The sequence below is a fragment of the Lissotriton vulgaris genome, chromosome 12, assembly GCF_964263255.1.
Source record: "Lissotriton vulgaris chromosome 12, aLisVul1.2, whole genome shotgun sequence".
NCBI lineage: Eukaryota > Metazoa > Chordata > Amphibia > Caudata > Salamandridae > Lissotriton > Lissotriton vulgaris.
In genome coordinates, this window is record NC_141700.1 from 610321408 (window position 1) to 610342077 (window position 20670).

General features: G+C 48.7%; 1 protein-coding gene across 1 annotated transcript in view; it reads right to left on the minus strand.

Annotated features, from left to right (window-relative positions):
- PMFBP1 (polyamine modulated factor 1 binding protein 1) overlaps positions 1 to 20670 on the minus strand; it is a 1903249-nt gene that overhangs the window by 339167 nt on the left and 1543412 nt on the right. The window contains exon 36 of the mRNA XM_086945556.1: positions 11688 to 11855. Within this exon, the coding sequence (XP_086801682.1) occupies positions 11688 to 11855 (168 nt within the window). The remainder of the gene's footprint in view (positions 1 to 11687; positions 11856 to 20670) is intronic.

The following is a 20670-nucleotide window of genomic DNA, read 5'->3' on the forward strand; positions in this document are numbered from 1 at the left end:
GGGGCACTTCCTTCCTCCCACCCCCCCCCCCAAATGGACTCCTTGCAAAAAAAAGTGCAGGCAAATGTCAACCTGAGGAGTTACTCTGATAAAAATCATAATTTTCAGAAGGTTTATGCTGCTTGCTGGTGGATTTCTTGTGCAGAATTGCAAATTTCGCGAGTGCGAGATTGTTGCTGCCCGCCGCATCTATGTGTTCGCAATTGCGAACTCTCGCGATGCGTGCTGTGCAAGGTGGCAAGCCGCAATGACGTAATCGCGGTTGCCAAACTCCCGCGGGATCCTGCAGCAAGATCCAAAATGGCGCAGCACACGCAAAATATGGAGAAAAACAACTATGCAAACCCTGAATGACGGTAAGTGAACGCCGCGCACAGCAATATTGTATCACCAAGCAAAAAAATCCGCTGCGTGCGAATTTTCGACAAATTCGCGAAAGTTCGCGGATTGAGAATTTGCCGAAAATCCGCAAATTCCGCGAGCGGAACGGATTTTACGCCCATGCTTATACAAAACTTACGTTCAGGCTATGTGCCTTGGCCTCTAATCAACACCAAGTCATTGTTTTCTGAATTCAATCTCACAGATAAACAAATCACACTGGCACAGAGGGGAGCAGACTATATGGTGCTGAGCATTGAAAAATTGGAAAGATTGTCATTAACTTTCTGAGAAACCAGCAACAGAATGGATAATACACAGTACAATCACTCTGCCTGTTACAATTTTCCATTTTCAGTATTGCTTAAAACGTATACCAGCAGGCATATATGAAAGGTTGGGTAAAGAATTCATCAAGTCATCCTGGGTATTACCTTACACACACACACAGATGTTGGAGTGGGGGGGAAAGAAGTGTTTCTTAGTGGTAAACATTGTGAAAACGGCTCTCTCCTTTGTCAGGGTATTAATTTACACGCAGCCTGCGATGGTTCCTCGAACAACTTACCCTGCCACCTGCAAGGTTCACCAGCTGGGGTGATTGATCCAATTTTTAGGCAACTTTCTAATGGAAGTTACATTATGTTGATTGATCACAGCTGCTGTGGAATGTTGCCAGGTTTAGCCTATCTCGTAACTGTGTCAGCCATGGTCACTTGCTGTATACAAGTAGTGTTTCCAAAAACCAAGACAGACCGGGAGTCGCCATTATGGCCTCCACTGAACATCTCTTCTATACGAATTTACGCTCTAAGCAGAATGAAAGCCATTCTTTTACAAAAAACTGTGCCATTGACCTCGGCCACAGAGAAGTTTGATCTACAAGTTGTAGGGACTTCAGCAGAGATACATGCCTGTTTAACCACAAATTGCCCTCTACATTTCTTAGAAATGGTAGGTCGTATCTTAAACATGTCTGATACGAGTGGTATTGTACATGTATTTAAGACAGTTTTTTTGGGACTGTTAGCACCTTTTCAAGCAGTCCTAGGAAAATTTCCAAACTACGTGCACTCTGTGTTTGGCGGACTGCCTCTCGTTTTGGGACTCGCAGCAGGGTTACTATTTTTGCTCCTTCTGCTCCGATATGGCAAGCCAAATCACCAGCGATACCCAGTTCAACCAAGGAGAACACTTCTGGCGATGAAGTGTTGTGAGCGCATAGTCCAAATTTTGGAAGAGAGTGTATGTATGGGCTCAGTGTTGGCTGCGTCATTAGGAGAGGCAGATACGTGGGTGTGATGTCGATGGAGAGTATGGCGGGGCAGGTTAAGGATCGTAACTTACACATTTTGTCTTGGAATGTGAGGGGGTTAAACAATGCACGTAGTGAAGTAGTGTGGCTCACTGGTTAAAGGTGGCAGACCCGAGAGCAGAGGATGGCCCGGGACCAGGGTTCAATTCCCGGCGCGGCAGGTTTCTGGACCAGGGTCAGCGGACTCGATAATTCTCTCGCCTCGGTGCCCACTCTGATCAGCGATCACACTCGGCAACTCTGGGCATTAGCTTGCCTCATCTTCACTAACGGCCCCACCAGACCTCCGGGGATGCCTGGTCTCACCCTGGAGATACCCATTAAGGGACCATCTCTCAGGGAAGCCAGGAAGGGTTTCGCAGCGGTCGAAGCGCCTTGGGACCCTCCGGGTAAGTAGTGCGCTATATAAATGCCTATACATTTACATTTACATTTACGTAAATGTAGACAGGTACTGGCGTATTTGAACAGACCGGGAATACAGGTGGCGTTGCTACAGGAGACACACCTACACCCGCAGTCAAAAAATACCTTTGCAGCTAGATGGGCCTCGACTCAAATATTCTCCTCTTACTCCTCATACGCTAGAGGGACTGCCTTCTTGATTAAACGGGATGTTTCGTTCACATTGGTGGGTTCGCTTTCGGACCCGCAAGGTAGATATGTCATTGTTTGGGGGTGGTTGGGCCGCGGTACGATCACATTTGCCAATTGTTATGCTCCCAATGTGGACACACCAGAATTCTTTACCATGCTATGGGGGAGAATGGTGGTGGTAGGGTCCACAAATGTAATTTGGGGAGGTGACTTTAATATCAGTCTGGCCCCTGCGGTTGATAGGATGGAGGGTACTGTACAATACCATAATAGATCCCGAGAGCTATTCCTGGACTTAATGGCAGGGGAGGACTTAATTGATGGCTGGAGGCGATTACACCCGACTGTGAGAGAGGGCACGCACTTCACAACACATACAGGCTTGTGGGCGAGATTGGATTATGGTCTATTATCGTGGGGACTAGTCGTAGGCCTGGAAAAAGCTGTACACCTGCCACGCACGTATTCTGATCATTGCCCAGTAGTGATTACGCTTAATTTGCCTGGCCTTGAGAGACTGAGGCCTACATGGCGGCTACAGCCCAAGGCACTGCTGGATTTGGTGTTCGGAACGTACCTGGGCGAAGAGATTAAGGATTTCTTTGCAAGAAATAAAAGCTCTGTGGACAGCATTGAAATCATATGGGAAGCCTTTAAAGTCGCTATACGTGGTTACTGCATCTCTAAGAGTTTTGAAGTCTTGCGGGACATCCAACGTACATTGAGTAGTTTGGACCGTGACTTGAAGAACATAGAGGACCGTATGGTGCGGGGGAGGGAGGGACATTGCAGGGTGAATTTAGAAGAGTACTGTCTGCATACGAGGAGGAAGCCATTAGAGAAACAAACTTCAGAGGACAGCATTGGGTGGCACGCAGATATGGAGAGGGAGAGCGCCCAGGGAGGGCTTTAGCAGAGGTTACTAGATGTCCCAGATTCAATAATACTGTGTTAGAGATAGAAACGCAAGAGGGAACTCTAAGACATGATACGATGGACATATTGGATGCCTTCAAGGCACACTATGAAGCGCTATACACTATACAAAGGGATGTGAAGTGGATTTGGAGGAATTCCTGGGGGATGTGGCAATCTGTTGGTTGAGAGATACACATAGGCAGTTTTTAGGCACCCCGTTGGAGACTGATGAGATAAGGGAGGCGATGCACAAGTTACTACTTGTGTAACGATATATCTGTAAGAGACATTAGTTAGTGATAGATTCCTTACCTTAGAATATGCCCAGGCGTCAGACTGGATCCGGAAATTTTTGCGTAGCAATACCCCTCCGCGTCGGTAGGTGTCGTCTGCGGCTCCGCGTCCGTCGTCTGCGTCGTTAGCGCCAGAATGACGTCGTCGGAGTACTTACACGCCGCCCATGCGCGCTGACGTCAGTTCTGAAACACAGCTTTTCCGCGCTAGATACGCAGAGACATGATAGAACCAACATTGGTGCCATGAAACTAGGGCCCTGAAAGGGGATGACCTTAACCTTAGATATCGGTTTGCAGAACGGGGAGGATGGGTGGGTCGGTAAGGAATCTATCACTAACTAATGTCTCTTACAGATATATAGTTACACAAGTAGTAACTTGTGCATCTGAAAGAGACACGTTAGTGATAGATTCCTTACCTTAGAATAGAAACCCCAGCAATACCAACCCCGGTGGTGGGTCTGTGAACCAATATCACACCAGAAAGTCCTGGAGGACGGAACGGTCAAAGAAGCCATCCCTCCGGACTTGACTGTCCAGGCAGTAGTGTCTTGCGAACGTGTGCAGCGAGGCCCACGTAGCTGCCTGGCAAATGTCCTGTAAGGGGACTCCTCGGCCCAAGGCAGTTGTTGTTGCCGTGGCTCAAGTGGAATGAGCCCATAATCCAGCAGGGGGCTCCTTTTTGGCCATGGAGTAACATGCCTGAATACACAAGATGATCCACCGCGAAATGGTCCTCTTGTGTACTGCCTTTCCCTTCTTCGCGCCCACGTAACCAACAAAGAGTTGGTCATCCACCCGGAACTGGCGTGTGCGGTCTAGGTAATAAGAGAGTGCACGTTTTGGGTCCAGGCGGTGGAGCCTCTCTTCCTCTTTCGAGGGATGCGGAGGCGGAAAGAAGGTGGGCAAGGTAATGGATGGCCCGATGTGGAAGGCCTTGACAACCTTGGGCAGAAAGGAAGGTCGTGTACGCAACAACACCTTGTCCGGATGAACAGAGAGGAAAGGTGGAGTAGAAAAAAGAGCCTGGAGCTCACTCACTCTCCGGGCAGAGGTGATGGCAACCAGGAAAGCAGTCTTCAGGGTGAGAAGACGGAGAGGACAGTTATGGAGCGGCTCAAAGGGAGCACACATTAGATAAGTGAGTACAAGATTCAAGTCCCACTGGGGCATCACGAAGGGAACAGGAGGGAACATGTGTGCGATGCCCTTCAGAAATCTATTTACAATGGGGGACTTGAATAAGGAAGGCTGATCAGGAAGCCATAAGAAGGCGGAAAGAGCAGAAAGGTACCCCTTAAGAGTGCCCAGAGCAGAGCCCTGCTGGGCAAGGGAAAGAAGGAAGAGTAGAACTTCAGAAAGGGGTGCACAGAGAGGGTCCACAGCCTTTGATGTGCACCATGCCACAAATCTGTTCCACCTGCAGGCGTATACCGACTTTGTGGAGGGACGCCTGGCTACCAGAATGATATGCAGACTTCAGGAGGCAAGTCAAATGGCCTCAACTGCCGCCGCTCAATCTCCAAGCTTGTACGTGGAGACTGGGCAGGTTCGGGTGCAGGACCGTCCCCTGCTGCTGCGACAGAAGGTCCTCCCGAAGAGGCAGACGAATCGGGGGATCGACTGACATGCTGAGTAGCTCGGGATACCAGTATCTTCGTGCCCAGTCCAGAGCCACAAGGATAACCTGGGCCCGGTCGCGCCTGATCTTCTTCAGCACTCTGGGCAGAAGTGGTATAGGCGGAAAGGCGTACAATAGACCGCAACTCCACTCGCGACGAAAAGCGTCTCCGAGCGAGTGCCGCCTTGGAAATTCCAAAGCGCAGAACAGATGACATTGCGCGTTCTCTTCTGTGGCGAATAGATCTAACCAAGGCTCTCCCCATTGCTGAAAGAGGCCTTGCGCCACGTCCGAGTTCAGACGCCATTCGTGATCCATCATGCACTGACGGCTGAGTTCGTCCGCTCTGGCATTCAGAGAGCCTGCCAGGTGTTGAACCACCAGGGTCATGCCCTGACTTTCCAGCCACTGCCAGAGGCGCAGAGCCTCCTGGCAAAGGGTCCACAACCCCACCCCGCCCTGTTTGTTGCAGTACCACATGGCGGTGGTGTTGTCTGTGAACACCTGCACTACACTCCCCCAGACAGAGGGGAGGAATGCCTTCAGTGCTAGACGAATCGCCCGCAGCTCCAAAAGGTTGATGTGGAGCCGGGACTCCGCCGGAGACCAGAGGCCTCTGATCTCCGCCTCTCCCATGTGGCCTCCCCAGCCCTGGAGGGACGCGTCCGTCACAACCACGTGCTCCGGGTGGGGTAGGGAGAGGGATATTCACCTATCACCCGAATATGGTCATACTGCAGGAAGCGGGGTTTCGAGCCATGTGCAAATGACTGCGATTACCACGTGGGGTGATCTGTTTTCTGGCGGACAGTTTCGGACAAGAGAACATCTGTTCCAGGGGGTTCACCCCACGCCTTTGGAGGTATTTTTGTATATCCGTCTACGCCAGGGAATGCGGCTATTACTCCCGGGGTTCCCTTCAGAGCCGGAGACGTTTGCCCCCTTGCACCTTATCCTTAGTTCACCTGACGGGAAGCACTTAGCGTCGAAATTATACAGAACAATACGGGCAGATAGGAAAGAAATTACTGGCTCCGCACGTACCCACTGGGCGGAAGACTTGGGGCAGGACATATCGGACGAGCAGTAGAGATACTGCTGCACTACTACTGAGAGTATATCTGCTAGTTGCAGATTCAAGGTCATCCATTATAAATTTTTGCAATGTATATAATATACTCCTGCCAGGAAATATCGCTTTCATTCATCAGATAATGACAGGTGCTTAAGATGTCAGAGGCCTGTGGCGGGATTCCTACATCTGGCGTTCAATATTGCCCTTCTTCTGGCAAAGCGTAGAACTGCTTGTAGATGGGGTAGGGTGAGAGCCCCAAAATTCAAAGAATGGCTGCATGATCTTATTTATTGTCAAGAGCAATTTTCTGTATATACGGAACTGTTGCCGATGTCCTCTAGGCCGAAAGATGTGTGGGGACCACTGCAGACAAACTTGATGGAAAATGAGATGGGAGATCCTGGGGAGGATATAGAGAATGGAGTTCCAGGAACGGGGGAACTGAGTGTGTAATTCCTATGCTGTGTGCTATGGGTATGGAAATACTGTTGTCTCCAGGGTATTGTGTAATGGAAGAATTGTCAATCACCCTTTTATTTGCATTGCTTTGTGTTTGTGTATTACTTTGGAGACTGTTAAACTTCCAGGACGCTATATGACGTATCGTTCCATTAGGTGCCGCTCCCTTGGTGGCCACTACTCTGGAAAAATGCAATGCCCCCTCATGTGAAGGACTATCATGTCACTGTTGTTGAGGACTGGTCTTATTCCTGCACAAATGCATTGATGTTTCATGTATTATGCATCATGCTCTCTATGTGAACAATGTGGTGCTGCCGTACTGAGTCAATTGTATCTGATGTAGTGTTGTAACATGTTCAACAGCAAACAAATTTACAAATAAAGTATAAAAAAAGAAAGAACATTGCTAATGCGACCAACACTGACGGAGATGCTTCACATCTATGTGCAATTAATCTTCTTAACAAGGTAATCCAACATTCACCTACAATGGTGGACAAATTCTTTACAGACTTAGAAGATTTGATGTTTTCTCCACACAATGACACTGACTTTTGATTTGGAACGCAGTATTCTGAGAGACTCTGAATTCGACCTTCATTTTTTCAAACCAACTTCTAACTTTGGAACTCTATTTTGTCCAAATTTGTATTTCATTTTTTTGGCACAAAGTAATCTGCTTAAAGTCGAACTATTCATAGATAACTAGAATTCTTTGAAAACTTCCAAGAGACAATATTTGACCTTGTCCACATCAAACAGTTTATATAATCTGCCATGAAATGATCTCAACCTTTTTCTTCTGTATTTCAGAGCCATTTCATAAATGTGTTTTCGTGATTCATTCGGATAGCATTTTCAAATGTCAAACTATATGCTTTGAATGAAACATTGCTTTTAAATGCGTACAGCACAAATGCTCTTTTCGTGTACAACCAGTACCAATGCATTTTTATGTATTATGGGTGGGTTTTAACACATCATGTTTAGAACTTAGTAATGTCGTACATAATAAAGTGGAGTGGGTGTTGTGTGACGTTTTAGGCTCTGAGTAAATTTTCCCCGATTAATGCCCTTATATAGGTACAATTGACATTGCCCTAATATAGGCATAGAAATCAAACCCTTATGTAGGCACAGGCCATGCAAACCAAATACAAACATGGCTACTTCCACCCGTACCAAACGTCACAACTATTTCTTGGAAAATCGGCTTAAGCAGTCAGGGAACTTCCCCTTGCTTGAATATTGATTTCTCCAAGAACTCAGTTTTACAATGAACAACTATTCCCAAGGGGTTCATTATGACGTTCTTATGCCCGACTTTACGTCAAACTATGGCATTCCTAAACACCTTCAAGGTATAAATATACCTTCACTTGCTATAGCAAACTACGGTGGTTCAGAGCAGTTTGACTATCTACTTGCCCAACGCAGCTCGCTACAGCAAGTGCTGAAGGAAGCCGACTCTCCAGCTGACGCACTGATCAGGAAGCTGCTCTTCTCTTACTGAGAATCCAGCTCCAGTGTTATCAAGCACCCCTCGCGGGGTTTTGGGAAATCGAATCCCCCGACAGAGATACCAGACCTCCTTCATTCTAACTAAGGTATGGAGCTGATTAGAACCTAGAGACATTTTGGATAGATTCTTGGCAAAGAAAACTAAAACCTATGCTACACACTACTTACTTCTTCCCGCGTACAAGACTTAGGTTAGGTACACTGGGGTAGGCGTATTTTAGAAGCAGCAGTTGAGTATTTTAGTCAATGTATTTATGTATGTATTTTTATATGGCTTAGAAACCATACAATGCTCTTACAGTATTATTTTATAATATTGTTCTCGCTGTACGGATTATACTTTGCAGTCTGCATAACGATTGTAGCAGTTCACTTCTCTTGCATGAGAAAGAAGACTGTTCAATAAACTCTTTTTTATTGAAAACACCCGTCTCTCTATTTCTCTGCAACTCTGTAGAAACGAAGCATGCACGATTGACTGAGTGAAACACTTATCTATTGTTTCCGCGACTCTAGAGATATATTTCTTATTCTTGGGAAACAAAGTTGCCATGTTTATGAGGTTGTCAGAAACTAATTCCTTCTTGTGAATTCGAGAAAGTTTCTAGTGACCTCCGAGTTAGCTGGCACACACACAATTAAGTTTAGTATATTCGATAGAGGCCTAGTTGACCTCAGTCCTACGTCAAATCTATAGGATATATTATTCCAATGCGCAGAGCCTATTGGGAATATAGGAACTACACTACAGTATTATAAGTCATGTCGACATATGTATCACACATTATGGTCTTTCCATTTGAGAACTTACCCCAAGTGGGATTAGGGGCAAGTGCCTTATCATCCACTGCATGATGCATCAATATACTGGTAAGAACCCTTCTTACAGGCACTTTGAGCAGCAGCATTCTTTCACACACTTTCTGATCATTTTCCCCATTCCTTACGAAGTTCTCACAGTTCGCACACACAGTTGTGTGGCAATATCCCTCTCCATGTCACTGACCAAGTAATCTGGCTGTGTCACCTACTGATCATCCATTCAGGTACCCTTGAAGTTTTCCCCTTGCTCTCCGAGTCAAGCAATGTTGCCACTCTATTGGCCACACTCTGATATTATCCTTTTCCTTGTAGATGTCCCGACATTCCTAGGTCCTGAAGAAACCCTACATTACACACAGGGTTGAAACCTCGTCGACAAAGAACAAAAGCGAACCATTAAAACCGCACGTTTCATTGTTTACAGTCGCGGTCCATTTTTGTACAGTTCAAAATGGTCGACTTTACAATAGTTTGGAAACCAAATACTAATGTCACAAAGATGTCACTAATGTTTTAGGTTCCATTTTTTCACTGGGGACACCTCACACAACTGTTCTTATTTATTTCTGTATATAATGCTTGCAAAATATAAAATACCACTGTGATAAAGTGTAAAAAAAAGTGTATTTGGTCTTTTCTCCTTTTGATATCACCTTAACCCTCTTTCATTGCGATTGTGCATTTACTTACCAGTACAGATTTTTTGGATTTTTCCACAGGAACCACTGTTTTTGATAATAAATTATTTCATTGAAAGCAGGGGACAACACATTTGAATTCTTTAGACTCGTATCCCAAATGTCATTTAAAAGGTTGAAGTGAAACTGTGTTCTCTGGGAGTAAAGATGAAACATTTTCAACTTCAGTAGTAAGGAAGTACATTTTACTTTTTCTCCAGGCATCGTTTTATTAATGGCTTTCTTCAAAAGCGAATGTATCCCATAGTATTTAAGAATGCAATTGTATTACCAGTTCTAGAAAAATGTGGACAGATTTCAACTCTCAATTGAATTACAGATCAATTCCAACAATTCCTTTTTTGCCCCAAATCAGTGAATTAATAGCCACATAAGTTATAAAACACATTTGAAGCTTTGTTGGCTGACTTTTAGTAAGGGTTTGGTCTTGCTGAGGCACAAAGACAACAGTGTTGGGTATTTGTTAACAACTCTTCTATCGCCACCACCAAGATCAAAGGCCCTCTGTTGCCTTGATTTTTAGTAGACCTTCCCAAGTCATATGACACTACACCCAGGGTCTGTGTACATGTGGCTGAATCAGCAACTGAGAGTAAGAAGAAAGATTCTGGATTGAACCTGTTACTTCCTGGAGCAGGACACCCAAGAAGTGCATAGGGGTAATTTTCGCCTTCCTCAAATCTTACACCAATTCAATTTGAACACATTTACCGGACAGACCTTATGCCTTGCAGGATTCCAAATTGACGGCATGTAAAATCAGGTGGCAGCCTGCTGATCTGGCTGACAGAAGTAAAAGTATTTGACAGATGTGTCATCTAACAGCGGCTTGGTTATTTTGTGTTAAAGGTTAGGGGTAATGTCTAGGGCTTGTTTCATTTTTAGAAAATATTTTAGATTTAATAAAAAATCTAAAATGCAAAGCTGGACCTAATGTATTAGATATGATTAGCTGTTTTTTTGTTGTGATTTTATCTTATGATATGTTTTGTACTCTTTGTTTTGTACTATTTGCTATAACGTTTTCTTGAAGCGCAACTTTATCTGACAGTGTTGTGCCATATTGTGCTCTATAAAAATAAATAAATCTAAATAATTGGGACTGCTCAGGCTCAGTAAAAAAACAAGTTAAATAGCACCAAAAAAATGTCTTGTGAATCCCTCTTGTATTGTTGGGACCACATTACAAAGACATCCAAAAAGTGCCATCACAGTTAAAAGACTGAATCAAGCAACACTAAAGAGAATGTAATGCTCAACTACAAAGTCTGAAAAAGTGAACCGTCTCACAAATCCAGGTCAGGGACTATGATCTTCAGACAGGTCTAGACAACGCCTAAGCATTCCGAAGAGAGAAAACTATCACAGAGCATTCAGGTTGTTGCAAGGTTTGCAGACTGTAAGTTTTTTTTTTATATAATAGAGACAAGACCACATGCTGAAACTTTCTACTGCACTCTAAACCTATATGCAGAGCACTGACTTGCTTTGCGTACACCGCTTGTGAATCCTCTACACAGCATTAACAGTCCTTTGGAGCACAAGGCAGCTGCACTGCTGTTGAGAATAGGGCATAAAGGACCTGCATATTTGCCAGAGCATAAGCATAAGGAAACTGTGCTAAGTACTCCGGTTAGAAATGATGGGGATGCTCAGCTTGATTCCATGGCAATTTAATCAGTGGAATTGGAAATGTATAGAATAGCTCTCCAAGCTAGTGCACAAACTTATCTGGGTTCATGAGCCTATGAGTTATCTTATTATCAATGTAAGTCACTTATAAACAAACACATCAAAACATGAAAAAGTGAATAGGGCTGTCTGAATCTAATAAGGCTGAGTCCTGCCAACAGAGTTTGGAACATTGTCATTTTTTAGTATACATTGAGGCACAAGTTGTAGTTTGGATTGAGTCTCACTGATGATTTACAGTACAAAAGAACACCTGAGGGTGACTCTGGAAAGGGCTTACTGTCCTCACCTCTTCTTCACTCTGTCTCTGAAAATCTTGCAGCTTCTTCAGTTCTCCACTGAGCCTCTTTATACGCTCGTCATAAGCAGCATTCTCTTCCTCAAGCTGCGACCGTCTCTGCTGGCCACGCAGAAGCTCGCTTCGAAGGGTAGCAATCTCACGACTCTTGTCACCCAGCTGATGAATACAAATGGTAGAAATTAACCTGCACACACTAACAATAAAATGTGGTTGATACAAAACTAATAGTATGGATCCAAGACTTATGAGAGCAAGGGACAAAACAGTTCCTTCAGTGTATCTGCACAACCTAAAGCTAGGAGAGGACCAAGTACCAAGTGGGGGAAGGATCCTACATGTTGCCAGAATAAAAATAAGTTGGGCACTCTGCAGAAATAAATGTAATTGAACATAAGGCAAAGGGTATGGATGAAGAGGTAATAGAATTGTACATCTCAAGATTACCAGTCAACAACAAATACAAATATAACAGTAAAAGTGCACCCCTTAGATGATACTATCATCCACAATATATTTCAAATGTGCAAATATTAACACCTTCAATGCTAAAGGTAATTTCCCCAGGTGCTGCATGCCCCTTTTTCCCATTGTTCATGACGAGCTCAGCTCGGCATGAGCACAGGAGCACTGTACTGCATGACGAGCTGAGCTCGTCATGAGCATGGAAGGGGTTAAGATATGGTCCTATGTACAAGTAAAACCACTTAGTCCTGGGGCCAATGTTTTGAGCTCATTAGACAAATTGTATATGTCTAGGGCAAACGAAAATTTCAAGCAATTTAAGCAACCACCTCTCTCCACCAAGAACAGCCATCACCCAATTTTCCATTCTCAGCAACAGGTATTTTCTTCTTCGCTTTCAAGATCAATACAAGATAACCCTTGTTACATACTACTGATGGCCCACCTCTACTCTCTTAGACCACTGAGACTCTCTACCTGCTCTCTGCCTGGCCCTCTTTATCCACTACTACATTACCCATTGGGGCTTACCCACTTTCCCAAATGTGTCTCCATCTGACTCGTTCAGTCCTTAAACTATCAAAACTTTTACTCACACTTTCACTGTGCTTTTTAATCATTAACTCAAATATGGTATCGAATTTAAATATTTTTTTCCTCGCAAATATCAGTAAGCCTTGTCTTTATAAGTCTTTTTACTTTCACAGTTATAAAGATCAGGGTTACACAAGCATTTTTAGCATAAGGGAAGGGAGGCATGGGTACTGACGCACAAGTTACTACTTGTGTAACGATATATCTGTAAGAGACATTAGTTAGTGATAGATTCCTTACCTTAGAATATCCCCAGGCATCAGACTGGATCCGGAAAATTTTGCGTAGCAGTACCCTTGCGCGTCGGTAGGCGTCGTCTGCGGCTCCGCGTCCGTCGTCGGCGTCGTGGGCGCCGTGATGACGTCGTCGGAGTATTTAGACGCCGCCTCCGCGTGCTGACGTCAGTTCTTAGCCACAGCTTTTCCGCGCCAGAAGCGCAGAGCCATGACAAAAACCGACACTGGTGCCAAGAAACTAGGGCCCTGAAAGGGGATGACCTTAACCCTAGATATCGGTTCGCAGAACGGGGAGGATGGGTGGGTTGGTAAGGAATCTATCACTAACTAATGTCTCTTACAGATATATCGTTACACAAGTAGTAACTTGTGCATCTGAAAGAGACACGTTAGTGATAGATTCCTTACCTTAGAATAGATACCCCAGCAATACCATCCCCGTGGTGGTGGGTCTGCGAACCAATATTCACACCAGAAAGTCCTGGAGAACGGAACGGCCGAAGTAGCCATCCCTCCGGACTTGACTGTCCAGGCAGTAGTGCCTCGCAAACGTGTGCAACGAAGCCCACGTAGCAGCCTGGCAAATGTCCTGCAAGGGCACACCTCGGCCCAAGGCAGTTGTAGTGGCCGTGGCTCGAGTGGAATGAGCCCGCAGCCCAACAGGTGGTTCCCTCTTAGCCAAGGAGTAACACGCCTGGATGCACATGATAATCCATCGAGAAATGGTCCTCTTGTGCACCGCTTTCCCTTTCTTAGCGCCCGCGTACCCAACAAAGAGTTGGTCATCCACCCGGAACTGGCGTGTGCGATCCAGATAGAACGAGAGCGCACGTTTTGGGTCCAGACGGTGGAGCCTCTCCTCCTCTCTCGAGGGGTGCGGAGGCGGAAAGAAGGTGGGCAATGTGATGGACTGCCCCATGTGGAAGGCCGTGACCACCTTAGGCAAGAAGGAGGGCCTAGTCCTCAAAACAACCTTGTCCGGATGGACTGAAAGGAAAGGAGGCTTACAAGAGAGGGCCTGGAGCTCACTCACTCTCCTGGCAGAGGTGATGGCTACCAGGAAGGCAGTCTTCAAAGAAAGAAGGCGAAGAGGACAGTTGTGAAGTGGCTCAAAGGGAGCGCACATCAGAAACGTCAGAACCAGGTTCAAGTCCCACTGAGGCATCACAAAAGGGACAGGAGGAAAGGTATGAGTGATGCCTTTCAGAAATCTGTTTACTATAGGGGACTTGAACAAAGAAGGTTGATCAGGCAGCCTCAGAAAGGCTGAAAGAGCCGAAAGATAGCCCTTGATAGTGCCCAGAGCAGAGCCCTGCTGGGCAAGAGAAAGAAGGAAGAGAAGAATCTCAGAGAGAGGGGCATTGAGAGGATCCACAGCCTTTGCTGTGCACCATGCCACAAATCTGTTCCACCTGCAGGCGTATACCGTTTTTGTGGAGGGACGCCTGGCTGCCAGAATGATGTTGCAAACTTCAGGAGGCAAGTCAAATGGCCTCAACTGTCGCCGCTCAATCTCCATGCATGGAGGTGGAGACTGGACAGGTTCGGGTGGAGGACCGTCCCCTGCTGCTGCGACAGAAGGTCCTCCTGAAGAGGCAGACGAACCGGGGGATCGACTGACATACTGAGTAGCTCGGGATACCAGTACCTTCGTGCCCAGTCCGGAGCCACAAGGATGACTTGTGCTCGGTCGCGCTTGATCTTCTTCAGCACTCTGGGCAGAAGAGGTATAGGCAAAAAGGAGTACAACAGACCGCAGCTCCACTCGCGACGAAAAGCGTCTCCGAGCGAGTGCCGCCTTGGAAATTCCAACGTGCAGAACTGATGACATTGCGCGTTCTCTTCGGTGGCGAATAGATCTAACCAAGGATCTCTCCAACGCAGAAAGAGGCCTTGCGCCACGTCCGAGTTCAGACGCCATTCGTGATCCATCGAGCACCGACGGCTGAGTTTGTCCGCCCTGGCGTTCAGAGAACCTGCCAGGTGTTGAACCACCAGAGTCACGCCCTGATGTTCCGGCCATTGCCAGAGGCGCAGAGCCTCCTGGCATAGGGTCCACGACCCCACACCGCCCTGTTTGTTGCAGTACCACATGGAGTGGTGTTGTCCGTGAACACCTGCACTGCACTCCCTCGGACAGATGGGAGGAATGCTTTCAGTGCCAGACGGATCGCCCGCAGCTCCAACAGATTGATATGGAGCCGGGACTCCGCCGGAGACCAGAGTCCTCTGATCTCCGCCTCTCCCAAGTGGCCTCCCCAGCCCTGGAGGGACGCGTCCGTCACAACTACGTGCTCCGGTTGGGGAAGGGAGAGGGATCTGCCGTTGACCCAATCGCGGTCCGTGAGCCACCACTGCAGCTGTCTCGCAGTGCCCTCCGAGATCAGGACATGGTCGGAAAGGTTGCCCCGGTGCTGGGCCCACTGAAACTTCAGGTCCCACTGCAGAGCCCGCATCCGCCACCGTGCGTGATGCACCAGAAGGATGCAGGAGGCCATCAGCCCTAGAAGCCGCAGCGTCAGCCTGACCGAAACCCGGGATAACGGCCCGAAGATCGGAATCAGGGCCTGAATATCCCGGACTCGCTGTTCGGGCGGGTAAACCCGAAACTGCGCCGAGTCGAGAACCGCTCCGATGAAAAGGAGCTTCTGAGAGGGGCACAGGTGTGACTTCGGCACATTGATGGAAAATCCCAGCCTGTGCAGGAGATCTGCCGTAGTCTGGAGGTGGTTGACGACTGCCTGGGGCGAGTCCGCCTTCAACAACCAGTCGTCTAGGTAGGGGAAGACTGAAACCCCTAACCTGCGCAGGTGAGCTGCGACCACCGCCATCACCTTCGTGAACACCCGTGGGGCGCTGGTAAGGCCGAAGGGGAGCACGGTAAACTGAAAGTGCTCAAGGCCTACCGTGAACCGCAGGTAACGTCGGTGGGCCGGCAGGACGGGGATGTGGAAATACGCATCCTGCAAGTCCAACGCTACCATCCAGTCTCCTGGGTCTAGGGCAGCCAAGACCTGAGCCAGTGTCAGCATTTTGAACTTCTCCTTCCGGAGGAAGCCGTTGACGTTCCTCAGATCCAAGATAGGGCGTAGGCCCCCTTTGCCCTTCATGGGTACCAGGAAGTAGTGGGAGTAGCAACCACGTCCTACTTCTGGCCCAGGAACGCGCTCGATGGCCCCCTTGGCCAAGAGGGCCGAAACTTCCTCCTGCAGGAGCCGCAAATGATCCCCCGATACGCGGTGGTGTTGCGGTGGCATGGCTTGAGGGGTCGTCTCGAAGGGGAGGGAGTAGCCCCTTCGGACGATCTGCAGCACCCACCTGTCCGAAGTGACTGTGCGCCAGTGAGAGTGGTGATGGCGAACCCTGCCCCCCACTGGCGTCACATGGGCCGAAAAGCACGGACTAGGAGGGTTTAGAGGCGGATGCTGCGGGGGCAGGTGTGGACTGGCTCCGATTGCCTCCCCGACCGCCTCCACGGCGGTTTCCACGGCCGCCGCCGCGCTGGACGACAGTTTGCGGCGAGTGGCTGGCGGCACGTGTGGGGACGCCCCTTCCTTGGCCACGAAAGGAGCGAAAGGCACCCACTTGCTGGCGCGGGGCCGAGAGGCCCAAGGACTTGGCCGTAGCCCTGGAGTCCTTAAAGCGCTCAAGCGCGTGGTCTGCCTTGTCGCCAAAGAGGCGACGGCCATCGAACGGCATGTCCATGAGTGTATTCTGGACATCAGCCGAGAAGTTGGCGGATCTGAGCCAGGCGTGGCGTCGAATCGCCACCGTCGTAGCCATCGCTCTGCCCAGTGAGTCAGTGTATCCAGTCCGCACCTGATTGAATACTTCGCTGCGTCCCGGCCCTCCACTAGGGCTTGGCCGAGTTTGGCCCGTACCTCCAACGGACACTCTGGCAGCACTTCCGCCACCGTTTCCCATATAGAATGGGTGTAACGGCCCAAGAGGCATGCGGTGTTGGAAGACCGGAGTCCTAAGCTAAGGGACGAGAATACCTTTTTGCCAAAGGCCTCGTACCTCTTGGATTCCCGGTCAGGGGGAGCCGTCGGGAAGGCGGTCTGGGAGTTAGAGGCCTGGATAACCAGGCTCTCGGGGGTGGGGTGGGTGGACAGGAAACATGGGTCGCCCGGGGCCGGGCGGTGGCGTCTGGCCACGTTCCTATCTACAGGCGAACCTGTAGCGGGCCTGGACCAAGTGCCCAAAAGAACGTCCGACAAGGCCTCATTAAACGGCAGCATAGGCTCCATGGAGCATGACTGCGGCTTAAGGACCTCAGTGAGGAGGTTAGTCCTCACGGCCGCGACGGGGAGCTCAAGGCCCAACGCCTTAGCAGCCCTCATCAACACCACACTATATGTCGCGCCCTCCTCCGAAGCCACGGAAGGAGGAGAGACGAATCCAGGGTCTGGAGAGGTGTCCAGGCCACTGGCCTCCCCAAGGTCTCCTGTCCAGTCCATGTTAGACTGACATTCCCTTGTCAGAGGGTCCTCAGACCCCTCCCAATCCTCCTCTTCCCCCATCTCCTGAGACTCAGGGTCGTAAGTGAATGAGGATGGGTCATAGGGATGGAACTCCCCGACCGGCGTCGAGATCGGCGCCGACAGGCTCCGTCCCGACGCCGGAACCCATACAGAGGAGGCAGTGGGGACGGCGTCGGCCGAGGTCGACGCCAGAGGGGACACCACACGGACCGACCCCGGGGGGGTCGTAAGGTCCACCGGGGACGATCCAACGCCCGACGAGGGCCGAACGGTACCCTGCGGCGTCGGGCCCGAAGGCACCGACGACGCCGGGACCGCAGAACCCTGCGGCGCCGAGCCCAAGGGCAGCGGCGGCGTCGGGATCGTGGAGCCCTGCGGCGCCGGCGCCGAAGACGACGGCGGCGTCGGGGCCGAAGCACCCGACAGCGTCGGGTCACAGCCCCCGACCCACTAGGGCCCCCTGACGGGTTCGCTGGGCCCGAAGGCGCCGCGGAACCCGTCGGAGAAGAAAGGGACCTCATGGCCATGAGGAAGCGCTCTATCTCCTCCGGCGTCGCGCTCAGCCCAGGGACCGGGGGGTATGGAGCCGAACGCGGCGCCCGCGACTCACGAGGAGCCGCGTGGGCGGTGTCACCCGAACCCCCGGCCGCATCGCGCGAGCGTCGGGGGGAGTCGGAAGAGCGATGATGTCTCTTCGACTTCTTATGCTTCTTACCTGACGACTTGGACCCAGAGGAGTGGCGCCGACTCCCGGAGCTGTGACGGCTCCGCCCCCGCGACCTGTCCCTCGACCTCCCGTGGGACCGGGACCGGGACCTCACACGGCGCGGGGCCGACTGGCAGATCTCGAGTCGCCTGCGGGACCGCTCCCGCCTGGCCTTCCTCGAGAGGGCCCGACAGTCGGAACAGGCCTCGTCGTCATGGTCGACGCCCAAACACGTCAGGCACAGGCGGTGCGGATCCGTAATCGACATGAGGCGTTCGCACTCGTCGCAGTGCTTGAAGCCGGGCATCCCTAACGGCACCGTCGGAGTCGTGAAGACTTCGAAATAGATCAAAAGATCCAAAAAGTTAGTCAAAAAATGACTAGGGAACTGCTTTTTCCAGATCTGCGCTGGCTGGCGCGGAAAAAAGAAGAACTGACGTCAGCACGCGGAGGCGGCGTCTATATACTCCGACGACGTCATCACGGCGCCCACGACGCCGACGACGGACGCGGAGCCGCAGACGACGCCTACCGACGCGCAAGGGTACTGCTACGCAAAATTTTCCGGATCCAGTCTGACGCCTGGGGATATTCTAAGGTAAGGAATCTATCACTAACGTGTCTCTTTCAGATAATACACGCTCTGTCGAAATTATTGGTGATACCATGGTTGTCATACACAAGAGAAAAAGCAAGAGAAAACAAGAGATATTCAAGCAAGTAACTGAATTTCAACAGGAGGTTTCCACGCGCTCTCAGAAGAGGGAAACATGTCACACAGGGTCGACTGACGCAGGACATCATGCATAGTGGTTTCCTCCCCCGTTATCTTTTTTTCATATGTGTTTTAAACACCAGTCAGATCTTTTCAAATCTATGCATTAATAATGATCACAGCAAGCTTTCCCATAACATGAATATTTGATATCTATCCCCACCATAAATGCAACAGTGAGGCTGAGTGGCACTCCCAGACATGTGCAATAGGTAACCTGACAGAGACAACGTGTAATTACTTTGCACATCCGAGTTGTCAGAGGATAAATACAATCGTTCTCAGGGTCTTCGAACAACAACTGTAGAGTGCAGTACTAAGCTTACTTCAGTGAAGGTCTCAATGTGAGAGAAAATTCTGTTTAAATATGACTGGATGCGTGTACAGGGTATTTGCATGTGAACTAAGTAACCAGTTTTACCGCAGCCCTTCCAGCACGTGTCTGGTCGCTCAACATCACTATTAGCTAGGATGGGGCCAGCTACAATCTTGTTATTATTGTTTAACAGCTTTCGTTATGCAGGCTTGGCGACCCAACCTAGAACTTAGTCTAGAAGTCTCACTGCATTCTATATTCGAGCCTTTCCCCCAACTGAACATATACCTATGTTCACAAGTCAATTGTAGGTTACTGAGTTAACAAAGACACTATTCGCTTATGTCTTTTTGCTTGTTATTGAGCATTGATTATATCTGGAGTTTCTCTCTGCCAGTAAACTCTTAAGGGTCTCTTGTTAGCCCAATGTATTAATTGATCAGGTGACAATTATTGTCTCAACTAAGACTGAACAACTCTTTACAAGCCTCCCTACTAAGTACCTAGCTCTTCGTAAACATATAGCCAGCAACGGCGGGCTAAGAGACCTCCACTACTAAAACAGATGTTCAGCATCCTGTTGTGGATTGTAAGTCAGTAGTGACAATGGGGAGAGGAACATAGTCGGGTTGGCCTTCCTCGAAATGTCATTGACCACATATGATCAAGGCTTGCAGGCCTGTGCTTGGAGGAGAGACACCGTAGATACAGCAGCGAGACTGTGGCGCAGTCCTGCTCTAAAAGTACCCACAGCTTCATGTACAGTAATTATTCTAGTCTAGTGCCAGGCAAAACTGGGTTGCATGAATATGGTGCTCAGTGTCTCTGAACCCTAAACTTTCCCCAGCTATGTTTTTGAGCAAAGTAGTAAGAAACTAAGTATTTTATTTGCATAGCTAATAAAAACCAGTGCAATAAAAAAAGCGTAAATGCACACAGTTAAAATGAATACATAATGAAAAAACGACACTGCAACAATTAAAATTACATAAAACATTTGAAAAAACACAGACCAGTCAGCTAAAAGCCTATGTGTAAACAAGGGATTTTAGTACTGTAATGTAAACCAAAGGTTCAGTGGTGTCAGTGTTCCAACTGTCCTTCCTGTGATAGGCATAAGTTCAGCTCTTAGCCTCTTCCCTTATGTTTTTCGCCCTACGCATAGGGCGGGACATACCCTAGATCAGGTGTTCTCAAATGTTAAGCTTAGGGTAGATAATTCTGTTTCTTTGGTTTGGACGGATCACTGTTTAATTAGTTTTAGATGACCAACCTGCTGGAAAAATGGTCAAAAGTATCCCAGTGGTTTGTAATTAATGCATAGAGTTTTTTACAGAATTTCTCTGACGGATCTGGGTTGCACCCTTGAAATCTCCACCCACTTCTATCGGGGAATCC